The sequence below is a fragment of the Phalaenopsis equestris genome, unplaced genomic scaffold (assembly GCF_001263595.1).
Source record: "Phalaenopsis equestris unplaced genomic scaffold, ASM126359v1 Scaffold000002, whole genome shotgun sequence".
Lineage (NCBI taxonomy): Eukaryota > Viridiplantae > Streptophyta > Magnoliopsida > Asparagales > Orchidaceae > Phalaenopsis > Phalaenopsis equestris.
Window position 1 is genome coordinate 47,256,959 of NW_018164444.1, and position 14,540 is coordinate 47,271,498.

A 14,540-nucleotide genomic window follows, 5' to 3' on the forward strand; every position below is an offset into this window, starting at 1 on the left:
ATAAAAAATTATGAGCAGAGAGGAGAATTCAAAATATTAATACATAACCAAATTTAAAAATAAAATAGTTCTACAAACGTTGTCTTCGATAAGATTAGCCTTGAAGAAAATATTTAAGAAGGTCAATAATTTGCACTAATAAAATATATGAAATTTTACATATCTTAACACAATTCTTATGTATTTATATTTCAAATAATCTAAAATTTGATTGTTGTTAAATCGGTGGAGGTGGTGGTGTGTTGTGGAGGTGGTGGTGTGGTGTGGTGTGCTATTGATGTTGGTGGTGTGGAGGCGGTGGTCTGTGATTTGGAGGAGCTGGTAGAGGTCGTCGTGTGGAGTTAGTTATGTGTTGATAAATATGATGGTGGTGGTTGTGATGCGGTGGTGGTGTTGAACATGTTTATGTTTTTTTAATTTTTATTTATCTCCCATGAATTTATGTTTTTAGTTCATTGCATGCTACTTGCTGTTATGGGCAGTGCAATAAAATTAAGTTCGACTGCTAATTGGGATAAAGAGACGACACTAATATTTTGTGACCTTTGTGTCAAAGGGGTGGAGTTGGGAAATAAGCCAACCACTTATTTTAACAAGGTTGACATAACATAATAAAAAAAGTTTAAAGAATGCACGATGAGAGTAAGATATAACGCAATTTAATAACAAATGAGATCCATTAAAAAAAGACTGGAAATTATGAAAATAGCAAAAGCGAGGATCCATTTGCTTGGGTTGGGATTGTATAAAGCAAGCAATCAATGCTTCTGAGTAATGGTAGACCAAGAGATTAGATGTGACACTGTTTGAAATGTTAAATTATTTTAAAATTACAATGTTTTCATTTAATCAATCTAAAGATTTATACTTGATTTGTAGGTGGTGCAGCCGCAAAAAAATTATTCAATCTAAAGATTTATTCTTGATTTGTAGGTGGTGCAGCCGCAAAAAAATTATATTGAGTGACATTGCCTCAGAGCTTGAAGATAAGTTGGACTGTATTTTTGGTGGAGTGGTGGCTGTAAGAGTACAAACATCGGCACCAAGCGAAAGAGGTCACCAACATAGAATGTGATGATTGTATGTGTTTTTAATATGTGTTTCAAATTTGTGATGCTCTGATGAAAAGACAATGCACATGTTAATTTTATTTCCAATTTTGCAACAAAAACTCATAAATACAATTTTCTAAAGCGACCTCCAAATTAGCTCGAATTTGATATTGCTTTCTTGTGCAATATTGTTGACCAAATAATGAAATATTGTTTAGTCAAAATTGGATATCATTACAAAAAGTGTATCTCAAACTCTTTCCTGATACCAAACAACACATTCTTAATTTTAAGAGGGCTAACAATGTAACTCATGGCATGAAAGAAGTGTTCAACAAGACACATTTCTCTTTATGATATTTTTTTGAAATGACTTTTAAAGTTTGGAAGAAGAAGTGAGTCATACTGTGTCATATGTCTAAATATCCGTTTTTCAAATAAGTGTAGATTGTAGTTGTTATGATGACTCTTCACAATTATATTCGACGGCTTATTTTGCACTACGAAATTGACTTCAATAAAGTTGATGAAGATCAGTTACATGTCCATGTTGAAGCATAAGAATAACGCCTTGGCCAATCTTTATCATAGGCCAAAATTGATTTGTGTAAGACTTGAACCCAGAATGGGATAGGTGCAAGCGAGATGATAGAGTTAAGGGAGCAAATTACAAATGCTATAGTTGGATTTTGAATAGAAATAACACTTGTTTCTTGTTGCTGCTTTATTTGAAATGTGCTATGGAAGTTTTTATTTTTTGTTGTATTAGAATTTTATACAAGTTATTTTTATTTGGAATCTCAATTTTATTTATATTTCTTATGCGTGTATTTTTTCCACTTGGATGACATATGAGGCAATCGTTGATAACCGAATGTTAGTAATGTTTTTTTTTTTTTTTGGTTTTGAAGATCTCCTTTTGTAACAATATTTAACTCTGAAAGTGCACTTTAAAGGGTAGTGCAGATTCAGTTAGCTTGCGAATGATCCAATTTAGCATTGTCTCTGCCTCTAGTTCTAGGACGAGTCAACTAACATGTCCTAGGGATCATATTTAGATAATAGAAAAATCCATATAAATACATAAGTGTTCTTCTGGATTGCCTATGTGTCACTATTGATTCTTATCACATGTGAAATCCTACTACATAAAGTCAAATTCTTCTCCTTTATTAGTGTTATAGTTTTTGAGGTTCTTTTGGATAATTTTTTTCTAATAATATACATATGTGACACATACAAGATTGGTATTACAAGGGTTAAATGGAACCAAGAACATTTTTTGTAAGTTTTGTTGTTTTTATTATAATGACAAATTTGTTGATTTATAAAATCTATTCTATGACAGCTCACAATTGTATTTTACCGACATTGATTTCTATTATTAATTTTTGATAACATTACATCTAAATGTATGTGTTTTATGGTTTTAAGCCTTCAAGTTGAGCTTGAGAATTTTTGGTACCTTTGGAGCATTATACTGCTAATGCGGACAACAATATTCCCTGCTTACCTCACGACAACCACATGACTACAAGAGAGAATTTTACAAGTGTCTAAAGAGAAGAACAAAAAACTCAAGTGTAAAGACTTTCCTAAGAAAACAACTTATTTCACGATATACACAAACTATATTTTAAATATAATATTATCATATTTATTTTTATTATTTTAATACTCTTTTTTTTTTAATTTGATGGTTGAGTTACCCTTGTTTAGTGAGGTGTTTATTTTTTTAATTTGGTAACATTTGAACTTTTTATTCTCTTTTAAGAATGAAAAATGTTAATATGAACAATTTTGTTTTAATAACATTACAATACAGAGGTAAAATTTGGTAACATTTTAACTAACAAAAGCAGCTTATTTCAATACAGCTTCTGCGTTGCCTCTTGCAGCTACTGTACAGTAAATTTTAAATAAGACACAGCCTCCCCAAACATATCCTTAATGTACAAAACTTGTGTGGCATGTAAGCTAATGTCATGTTTTAACAACATTACAATACAGAGGTAAAATGATTGTTTGTCCCTCAACAGCTGTTTCGTAACTAACAAAAGCAGCTTATTTCAATACAGCTTCTGTGTAGCCTCTTGCAGCTACTGTACAGGCCTCCCCAAACATATCCTAAATGTACAAAACTTGTGTGGCATGTAAGCTAATGTCCCTGAAATATAGTAGATAGCAAAATATAAGCTTAGATAAATTTGTGAAGTCCTCAAAACTAATAAAATAGTACTACATTAATCGATAACTTATCATAATAATGAGAATAAGAAAACTCAAAATTTATTAAAAGTTGCACATGAATTTCACATGAACACTGATAATTAAAACACACTTTTATGTTTGGTTGAATTTCAAAAACTCCATAATAAATCAAATTCAAAGGTGCTACCAAACACCGCACGAGTTGCGCGGCGCTACTCTGAAATATAAGAAACAAAACAAATTTAGCGGCTTTAATCCCCATTAAAGCACTGTTTCATCTAAACAGCTCAGCCCTAATATTCAATAATCCCTATTAACTTCCCTGAAGACTAGAGAACTCTCATGAAAGATCCTAGCCCTCCGATCATAATCCAACGGCGTACGCCCTTCATCCTCCCCATCCATCATCGCCGCCGCAATCTTCTCCAACTCCTCCGGCGTCAATCTCTCCTCCTCCGCCTCCAAGTTCTCATCTTTCTCCACTTCCGGCAAGTGCTCCTCCTCCTTCGGCCGGTATTTGGCCATCACCACCATTCTCCGTCTTGCCGTAACCGCCGGCGCGGCGGGCAAGGTGCTGCCTTTATACCCGATCTTCGCCGGAAAAGTTCGCCGGAGAGGGAAGCGTGAGATAGGGCTGAGGAGAGGAGGGGAGGGTGCGGTGAAGAGGAGGAGGAGATCCATTGTTGTTTATTGGGAGGAGGTGTGGTGGATCATTTGTAATGGAAGGGTTTAACACGTGCTTACGGCAGGGAAGAATAAACCCGTTAGAATATGATGAACCGACACGTATCTGAGGGAGAGATCCGTATACTCCTACGGTTGACACGTGGCAAGCATATAATTTTTAGGGATTGAAATAGTAATATATGTGAATTTTTTTAAGGGAGTATTTATTATCTTGAAAAAATTGAAGCAGGAAAAATAAAATAAAAGGAATAAATGCTTTAAGGATTATAGTAATAATCCACGGGTTAATAAAAGTAAAAATTATTGTATATGGACGCCGTATGCAGAGAAGCATGCGGTGTCAGATCCTAATTGAAGATCACAGTGATTTACGGTCATGATGTATTTCGGTGAGCCCCACTTAAAAAAACATTTAAACAAAAAATCGAAATACATCCTAACCGTAGATTACTGTGATCTACAATCAGGGTGTCCGATCGGACACCGCATGCATCCGTATGCAATATTTTTCCTTAGTGAGACACAGACTTATGTAGATTGTTTGGGACCGTAGATTACTGCGATCTACAATCAGGGTGTCCGATCGACACCGCATGCATCCGTATGCAATACTTTATCCTTAGTGAGACACAGACTTATGTAGATTGTTTGGTTGAATAGATAATATAGTTGCCAAAGACAGAGGGCAACAAATAAGTGGGAAAAAGTGTTGAAAAGGTGATGGTAGGTTAGAAATTTATAAGAATTTTGTAGAAAAATTTTTCTCCACATAAAAAGGTGAGGGCATTTGCGCACATACCGACTAATTTGTATGTATTTACATATCCAACATCAAAACTTCATTTTTTTTATATTTATAGCACCCAAATCATTCATGTCACATCAAAATATTACTAATTCTTGAATATTTATATAGCATGTAGGGTTTTATATTGTTCTTGAGTTCAAACAATATTATAAAGATAATGGCCGAGAATGCTGCGCGGGCTAAATGAGAAACCTTGTCTATAGGATAGGGTTGTGAGTCACGCCTGATGCGGGTGAATTTAGTGTGTTAATTTTTCAAATATTTTTCAATATTACAAAGTACAAACGATATATACATTAGTAATCCTAACAAAAATAACTTTAGTGAAAATAATTTTTTCTTTTAAAAATCTTTAAACTGACAAATCCCCTAAAAAACAAATCCCCTAAACTGACAAATCCCCTAAAAATAACGCAAGTATATGTATCGCTTAAGTAATAAAGAACTTTAATGGAGTCATAGATATTGATCCCACAAAGAAGTTGGAAATGTCTACAAGTAAATTCTTAAGATTTTAATGTAAACAAAAATTTTAAAATACGAAAGTGAAGTTCGAAATTCTAATATAAAGTAATATAGTGAATGCTAAATAAAATGCAGTAAAAGACAAAGTTAATTAAACTAATTACTAAACTTTCAAAAGCAAACTTACGAAAACGAAACCAAGTTTTTGTGACGAAGAGTTCAAATTTAAGAAAACACCTTTCCCCTCTACAATGAGTATATGGATTGTGAAGAAATTAAAATCATTTGAAAAAAAAATATCTATAACTTGTTTTGTGTCAAATAAGAGCAATTATATTTTTTACTCTCTTCTGAGTGCATAAAAAACATTTACTAATCAGAGTTTGGTCCCTAATTATATAGTTAGGCTAGGAGGACACCGGCTACCACTCCAGACCTCACATTACTCACTCACTTGAGGGCTAACAATCTCGCATTAGTTTTTAATCAACTTGACTAAATTGGAGATTTTAATCTATCACCTTAAAATCTTTAACTCTGCATCCAATAAAGTTTATTTCTCTATTTATTTGCACTCAACTCCATGGATCACATCCTCCCCCATAAAATTAAATGTGGTTATATGTTGTAGAAATCATAGCCCTTTCGGACATACATTTCTCAACACATTTTAACAATTCTATTAACCAGATCAAAAAGAAAATGAAGATCGTAGTTCAAATAATCACAAATTATTAATATTTAAAATCGTATAAAATAAATTCAATTATTCACAAAACCATATTTGAAAGTAGGGAGAAGGACAAAGAAGACTACTCAGAATTCATGAGAATGATACAACAAAACACGAATTTCATATATAAAAATATGTTTACAAAAAAAAGAAATAAAATACACAACTTATCTCATAATTCTTCCCAAGCAAATTCCTAGAAGTTTTCTTCAAGTATTTCCCTCTTTACAAGCACTCTTAATTTTCTCTTAAAAGTGTAATGAAGAAGAAATCTCTCACATTTCATCTCCTCTAACAATTCTTGAAGAAAATCTTCAAGCCCTTAACTTTCTCTCTCTCTATCTCACGCCACTCTCTCTCTCTTCAGCCCCTCTTTTACATACCTCTTCAGGCCCTAGACTTCCCTCTCTTTTATTAAAAGCTGCATTCCTTCGAAAAGAGTTCCAAATTCCCTCTTAAATTCTATCCAAAAGTCAACCATTTTAAATTCAAAAGACATTTCCATTAATCCAAAAGCATCTCTTTATCAAAGAATATTTCAAAGTGTCTAGATGCATTGAATCACTCCTATCAAAGAATATTTCAAAGTGTTTAGATGCATTGAATCATGCATTGAATCACTCCAATTGGTGTTTAGAACAAGTGTCCCTTTCAAAATTTGCACAAAATTCGTCCTGAACAGCCTTAATCAGCAAAAATTTGTCTCTGGCGCATCTGGCGCCGGTTCTAGCACTTTAGGCACAAATTTGCTTAAGACCGCGCTGTTCAGAGTTTTGGCGCTTCAAACGCCAAATTTGACGCATCTAGCACCAGCTCTTTGTCAAATGACACTTCTGGCGCCAATCTGACGCATCAGGCGTCAGAATCCTAAAATTCGTTGTTTTGGCTCCAAATTTCGTTTATTTTGCTACTTTTGCTCAAAATGTCTAAAATTGATATACATGCAACAAAAACATGAAACCACTCTACTTTAAAGTGCAATATCACAAAAAATAAACTTAAATGTATACTTAAAACAACATGTTATTTTGGTGCATCAACACCCAACTAGTCTGATCCTCCTTCTCACAAGGACTGGAGTTGACGAGTAGTAATTTTGAAATATATGTTCATATTCTAAAGATTAAAATTTACATGTCCAAATCACATAGTTCGATCCTCCTAACTATAAAGATTGAAGTCGACATGATTTATACTTTAATAAGCTTAAACTAACAAAACTAAATGTTTCTCATTCAAATATAAAGATATTAAATGTTTCAATATGATGATGATTATCGTGTATGTTATGAAAAACAATGACAATAAAATGAAAATTAGAATGAGAAATTCACAAAATAGAAAAACACAACAGAAACACACAGATTTATGTGGTTCGGCAAATTACCTACTTTGATGGAGTTGCATAAGATTTTATTTGCTCGAGGAATTACACTCGTCGATCACCTTGACGATTACAAGAAAGCATTCTTTCTCTCTACCCCTTTCTCTCTCCTCTCCTCCTCTCATTCTCTCTCTACCCGAGAGCTTCAAGCCGAAGCACACCAGAAGAAGAAGCTAGAAAGCTACTAATGTCGAGGAGAGATAACAAGGGGAGCTGGCGTAGTGGCGTGTCTATTTATTAATTTCATCATGTCATTAATCTCATTAATGAATTAATCAAATAATTAATGAATTTCATTAATTATTTCATTTTCTCTTCTGGAGCAAATCATAAAAGGAATTAAGAGCAATTAATTTCAAGCATCAATTCCAATTTACTGTCAAACATAAAAAAATGTCAATTTCAATAGTGGACCAGTTTCCATACATAACAGTGTAGATCTGAAGTTTTTAACCGAATGAGTCAATCTTTTAAAGCAATATTTTCAAACGAAACAAATATTTAAGATAAAATTCAATCATTAAAAAGTAAAAGCAAAATTCATCAACCCTCCACAACAGTTTGTCGAGTAAGGGTGTGGCCCGATTCCTCTATTCTCATGGTCCTGCCGCCGAATGACACAAAATAGCGGTTACGATCAAAGCCCTATAGCCGTGTGGTTTCTACCAAATGACGGACAAAATTAGAAAAAAGTCATCATAGATGGTGTGGTTGCATTAAACGTAAACCATCTGATGATCCGATTAGGAGAGTATATGTTTTAGATTTGACTTGTGTTAAGAAGGGCAGAGGTAGACCTAGGAGGACTTGGGGACTTGGGCTTATTGAGGACTTGGGCTTATTGTATAAAAAATGATCTTAATTTACTAGAACCAAATAAAAATTTGACACTAAATATGATGCAATGGAGAAAAAAGATTCATGTAGCCGACCACACGTAGTGGGATTAAGGCTTTGTTGTTGTTGTTGTTGTTCTAATGACTAATCTTTATTGAAAGTACTCTCCCCTTATCGGGATGAGTAATTAACCATTGAGGCTTGCACCTACGGGAAACCTTAAACCCTATATCAAAAAATCCTTCTTAAATGAGGGTGAAATCCGGAGGTTGCGTCTTTTCTACAATCCAATATGTATTTTGAAATTCAACCCTCAAAGCCTCTCTCAACAAACTAATATAAAATGCAGAGAGTCCACAGAGAGCCGTAATGAATTTTTTAATCCCACATTCTTAGCTTGAAAACAACTTAGCCTTCGGATATGGGCAACCGAAGCCCGCAAGACTTGTTAATCCCTATGAGATATCTTCAAAAAAACCTCATTAGGTTTTATGATCTTTATCTAGGTATACACTACTTTTAAGTTTTTAAAAATAAAATGCAGATTTTCATTTGCACTTAAGGTGATATATATGAAAAAAAATTGATCTTTATAAGTTAGACATAAATGCATGAGAATTGAGTCAGATAACGAGAAGCATATTGAGAATATGAATCATTAGTAATCATATTAAATTCATCCATATTAGACAATAATTAAAAATTAAGATTAAATTTAAGTCTTTAAATCTTCTCAAAAAAAAAAAATCAAGCATATTAATTTAAACTTTCAATAAAATATGATTGAAAAAAAATGTCATGTTTTAAGAAATCCTGTTTACATAAAAAACTCAGAGCTTGCAAATGTGCCCTTCAAAAGTACACATCGATATAAAGAGTTACAGACCAATAAATGAAACAAATTGACGTCCACCGACGACCGACAAGGGGTACATTCGTCATTTTCATCTTTCTGAAATCTATTGTTCTCATCTTCACTTTTTCTTCCCCATTCAGATTCCACATAGCCGTTGCGTCTCAAATTCAAATACAGTCCCCCTCACTTCTTAACTCTCTCTCTCTCTCTCTCTCTCTCTCCGTCTCACTAAAACTATAACAAGCTATACCCATCTCTTTAAATCCAACCCACCAGATGGATACCCAGATCACCGGAAACCCTGCAACTCTCCGGCGGAAGCCACTCCAACCTAGAAACACTCCGGCGAATCCAGTCATAGAGCTCCCATCGAAGCCAACTTCATCGAACGAAATCCCATCCTTTAAGCTAAAGACAGCAGTGCTCGGCAGCAAAGAGAACACTGAAATCACCACCGCATTACCATTACCAGCAATGGCGTCCGGTGATTTCCTTCCACCCGCAGATGCGTTATCTTTGGCAGAGGAACTTGGAGCAGCGCGGCGGCTGAAAGAGAGACTGAGATTGGAGAGGGAGAAGACAGAGACAATACTGAGAGATAAAGACCTAGTTCTTGAGAAAGAAGCGAGAGAAGCTGAAAGGAGAGAGCTTGAACACATAGAGCTTGAGGTGAAGCTCCAAAGCCTCCTCCATCTCTTCGAGCTCAGATCTCTACTGGTGCGTCTCTTCAAAACCTTCCCCCCTTCTCCATTCCTGCCTTTTCAACTCTTCTGCCACATAAACGAGAGATTGCTCGATTTCGTTCATCTCATTAATGGCTTGATTGTTTTCTGGGATGAAATTTGCAGAGATTCGATACGATTAGTTCACTGAGACAACAAGAGGAAGATAAAAGAAAGGAGGATCTTTTAATGGTATATTCGATTTCAATTGTTTTCATGAAAGATATTTGTCAGGATTCTTAACATATTCTTTCTGTGTATTAGGGGCAAAGCCGTGCCTCTCCGGCGAGATGCGAAGCAGAAGATGCAGAGTCCTCTGCAGCTAATGAAAAAGGGCTTCTTTCTCCTATTACAGTTTCTCACTGAGTAGTCTCTTACAGGTTCAGAGATTGCCATAAATGAAGGAGGCTGAAGCAGAGTTTATAAAAATTTGAACTTTATAATTTTTTTGGGTTTCATGATTAATGAGTTTTGGTCATGTTTACTTATCAAATTGGAATGAAGGAGACTTATTAGAACATCATCTGTAATTGGCATAAGTTGAGCGTAAATGAAATGAGTAATTTATATAAAAATAAAATTTATTTAAGTCTTACGTATTTTCTTTTCTTTTTTTTTTTTTGTTGTAATACTGTTTTTATTTTGATTTTGTGGGAACAAATTACGTTATTTGGATGCATAGTGTCAATATTTTAGTATTTGAAACTAATTTTCTATAATTTATATGATATTTTGTGCAAAATTAAAATGTATTCTTTTTTTATACTTACAAATTTCTTAGACTTTTAAAAATTATTAGATAGAGTTTCAATTTCTTATTTGACAAATTATAAAAAAAAACTATTGTAATTATTAATGCCGCAGTAAATTTAGAATATATATATTTTTTAGGAAGTCATGGGGTATGAGTAAGAATCCTAACCCGTTTAATTTTACAGGTCAAATTTGTGTTGATCCACCAACCATAAATTAACCCTAAACTTAACTTGAAATTGACCCAATATTACCTCGAAATTGATCCTATTTTTTTCAAAATAAATATTATGTCGATATCAAAAGCTATATAAGTCGTGTCTGAGTCGCACTTTATGACCCGTTTAATATTTAGATCAAATTGAAGTCATATTTTCATACCAAGTTTATTTTTCCATTTTGGCAGGCATGGCTCTACCTAATTCATTAAACAAGTGTTCCTAGAACACCAATAATTGAATTTATAATTTTGTATTAAACTCCAATAGAAAATTTGAAAATTTTCTGACCGTCCGATTAGAGGTCAACACCTAAAAGTTAATGACATTTATTTTATTTTATAGTCTATTAAATTACTCATTATAAGAGCCTCGTAATTTACATAGCCTCTCATTAGAGCTATAAATGAGCCCAGTTCGAGTAAGTTCATTGCTAATCGCTGATTTTATTTTTTTCAATTAAAATAAATTTGCAAATAGGATATTGATTTTCGACTTTAATTAATTTATTTCAATTCATGTTCAGATTTTATTTAACACTAAATAATTAAGCCAAAATAAATTTGTACATTTCTTCGAAATATAATATAAATTTATTAAAATACTTTATTTATTTATTTATTTAATTAACTTCAATTAAACGAAGATGGGGATGTAGCTCAGATGGTAGAGCGCTCGCTTAGCATGCGAGAGGTACGGGGATCGATACCCCGCATCTCCATTTTTTTTTTCTTTATTTATTAATTTATTTACTTTTCTTTAAGAATCATGGTTACTTGAATTTTATTTTAGAATATTTACATATTATATAATCAAGTAAAGCAGAATTATAGCCTTAGCATTCAATTTTCATTTATTTACATATTTGTCATCTAAATGCGGCTTTTAAATCAACTTCATTTTGATTATGCTTAAGAAGGTGTATTCTATAATTTAATTTTTTTTATGTGGTATAAGAATATAAGTAATATAGATACTGAAGTGGTAAGTGTTATTATGTTATTAAATACTTAAGAATTTTGTGGTATGTTCGTGAATACTACTTTTTATTTTTATTTATTTTGGTCAACATAAATATTGTGGGAATTTAGTCACAGAACGCCCCTAACTCTTTAATAATTACATATTTACCCCTAAAATTAATAAGTTTATTAAAGAATATGTAGGCCTGTAAGTAAAACTTAAACAAATAAAATATTTTGTAAAAATTAGAACACAATCATATTCCATGTAGCCTTGTTTTATGACTCACATTATTTTATTATTTTATTTGGTTGTGGCTGAAGCTGTCAAAATGTTCGCGAACAACTCTTGTTCAGCTTTAAGAAGCTCATGTTCGGCTTGTTCGCTAAGTTAACGGTCGAACATGAACAACACAAACAAAAAATTATTAGTTCGTGTTCGGTTCGTTTTGGCTACAAGGATTTATAATCAATTAAAATAGTTAATTAAGAAAATAAAATGAAAATAATTAAATTAGATTAAAATGATGTTTTAATATAAACAATAATTAATAAATTTTGCTCCAAACCTTAGCATATTATGACCACGTGATTAGGGTTGTCAAAACGACTCTTTCTTCGTGAACAGCTCGTGTTTGACTCGTTAAACAAACGAGTCGAACATGAACACTCTTTTTGAGCTCGTAATATAAACGAGACAAACACGAGCTGCCGTGTTTGGCTCGTTTACACCCCTAGCGGCTAGCTGGTGGGGCAAACCCTAATATTAGGTTAGTGTTAGTCCTCATTTCAATATGGGGACATTGCGCCCGGCTCCTATGTATCCGCAAATATAATACCTAATTTTTATTTTTTACATTTATATCACACAAATTTATCATATCACAACTTTTATTCGTTTAGAAATGAATATGATTGATATAGAATTTATTGAAATTAAATTTGAGCCAAGATATCCGACCCAAATTTTTTTCTGAACTTATCCAATCCAACAATAATTATCATATAGAAATATGTTTAAAAAAAAATCAAATATATATGCTGTCTATTTATTTTTAAAATATGCAAACTTTTTTTATATTATTATTTTAATTTACTTTATATTTTGAACAATAATGATTCGAACACGATTGAACAAATCATTGTTTATGTTTGGTTCGTTTATAAACCAAACGAAAAAAAAAAAATTGTTCGTGTTCTGTCTCGTTTGCTTATTTAAAAAATCAAACACAAACTCCCCGACGAGCCGAACACAAACTATTCGCGAACAACGAGCTTTTTTTTACAGCCCTACTTCAAACAACTCCTGCGGAGTCGAGATCCGGTGATTTTACATATTTTTTAAGTAAAGTTAATTAAAATTTTAGAGGTTTATTATTACAATCTGCTCCCATTCATTAAATTTGTCTCTTAATAATATTAACAAAAAATAATAGAGATTTGCATGCATGCCACTTAATTCCTATGTAGTTACATATCTAGCATAAACATTTAATATTTACCATAGTTAACTGATAAGATCGATGAGATGGATTATTTTTATAGTTTAACTCAACATATACCTAATATTAATTAATGTTTAAGAGCTTTCAAATTCAAAATTATTAGTAAAAAAAATAAAAAACTATTTTAGAGTAACTAATTTGTTACCTAACAATGAACTCTATTATCACTAATTGGTTTATAATTTTGTACGTACCGAGCTTAGCAATCTTGTCATTGTAATTAGGGGCGTAAACGAGCCAAACACGAGTGAGCCCAGGTTCAACTCGTGTTCGGCTAGTTTGCTTAACGAGCTGAACACGAGCCGTTCACGATCAAAGAGTAGCTTTGACAACCCTAGTCATGTAGCCATAAGATGTTAAGGATTGAGGCAAGATTTGAAGCATCATTTGAATCTAATTTAATAATTTTATTCTATTTTTTTATTAATAGTTTTAATTGATTATAAATCTTTGTAACCTTGTAGTCAATTATTTTTTAAGAAAATACTACTCATCAAAGATATATATATATATAGTTGATTAGTAGTATTTCGAACCAAAATGAGGCGAACACAAACGAACAAATCGGCTCGTTAACTTAACAAATGAGTCGAAGACGAGCTTCTTAACGAGTTGTTCGCGAACAAGGAGCTATATTGACAGCCCTAATTGTAATTATAAAACAGCTGAAAAAATATTATTAGAATATACCAATCTACTTCGAGTCCATAAAAAACTGGTGATATTAAAAATAACTTTTAAGAATCCATCAAAATACGTGCAAAAATTTCTTTCCATAAAATCCTAACCGTTAATATAAAATATACGCCTAATTATGAAATCGAATTTTAAAAATATCCCAAATTATCTTCATTAGAGATTATTATGACATAAAAATTTTTCAAATTGGATGTAATTTATTCTTGATTAGATTTAATTAACATTCTGATCGGTGGCTCTTTAAATTTTCGAAATTTCCATTTTATTCTGAGCTTCTGCTAAATTAAAATTTATACAAATTTAAGAAATAATCCAATTCAAATATTATATATATAATATTTGAATTGGATTATTTCTTAAATTTGTATAAATTTTAATTTAGCAGAAGCTCAGAATAAAATGGAAATTTCGAAAATTTAAAGATATATATATATATATATATATAGCAGGATTAATATTATCTAAATATGGAGAACTGCATCCTTTTTGGGATTTTGAGTAAAAAAGAAAATATATCTTTTGATCCTAAATCAAATTATAATTTATCTTAATAAAAAATAACACTTATAGCAATCTTTTCAAATTTTTTTGAAAAAAAAAAATTTAAATAAACAACAGAATTTTCTCTTTCTATATATACATGATATA

General features: G+C 32.2%; 1 protein-coding gene and 1 non-coding gene across 2 annotated transcripts; both read left to right on the plus strand.

Annotated features, from left to right (window-relative positions):
• Positions 1–9,199: 9,199 nt before the first annotated feature.
• On the plus strand, positions 9,200–10,296 carry LOC110039452 (high mobility group B protein 6-like). Its single transcript, XM_020744511.1, has 3 exons — positions 9,200–9,750; positions 9,882–9,947; positions 10,020–10,296. The coding sequence occupies exons 1-3, from the start codon at positions 9,310–9,312 to the stop codon at positions 10,119–10,121; spliced, it is 609 nt and encodes a 202-aa protein (XP_020600170.1). The 5' UTR covers positions 9,200–9,309; the 3' UTR covers positions 10,122–10,296.
• A 1,078-nt stretch (positions 10,297–11,374) lies between these two features.
• Positions 11,375–11,447, plus strand: TRNAA-AGC. Its single transcript has one exon. It is a non-coding gene; the product is annotated as a tRNA-Ala (tRNA).
• The last annotated feature ends 3,093 nt before the right edge of the window (positions 11,448–14,540 follow it).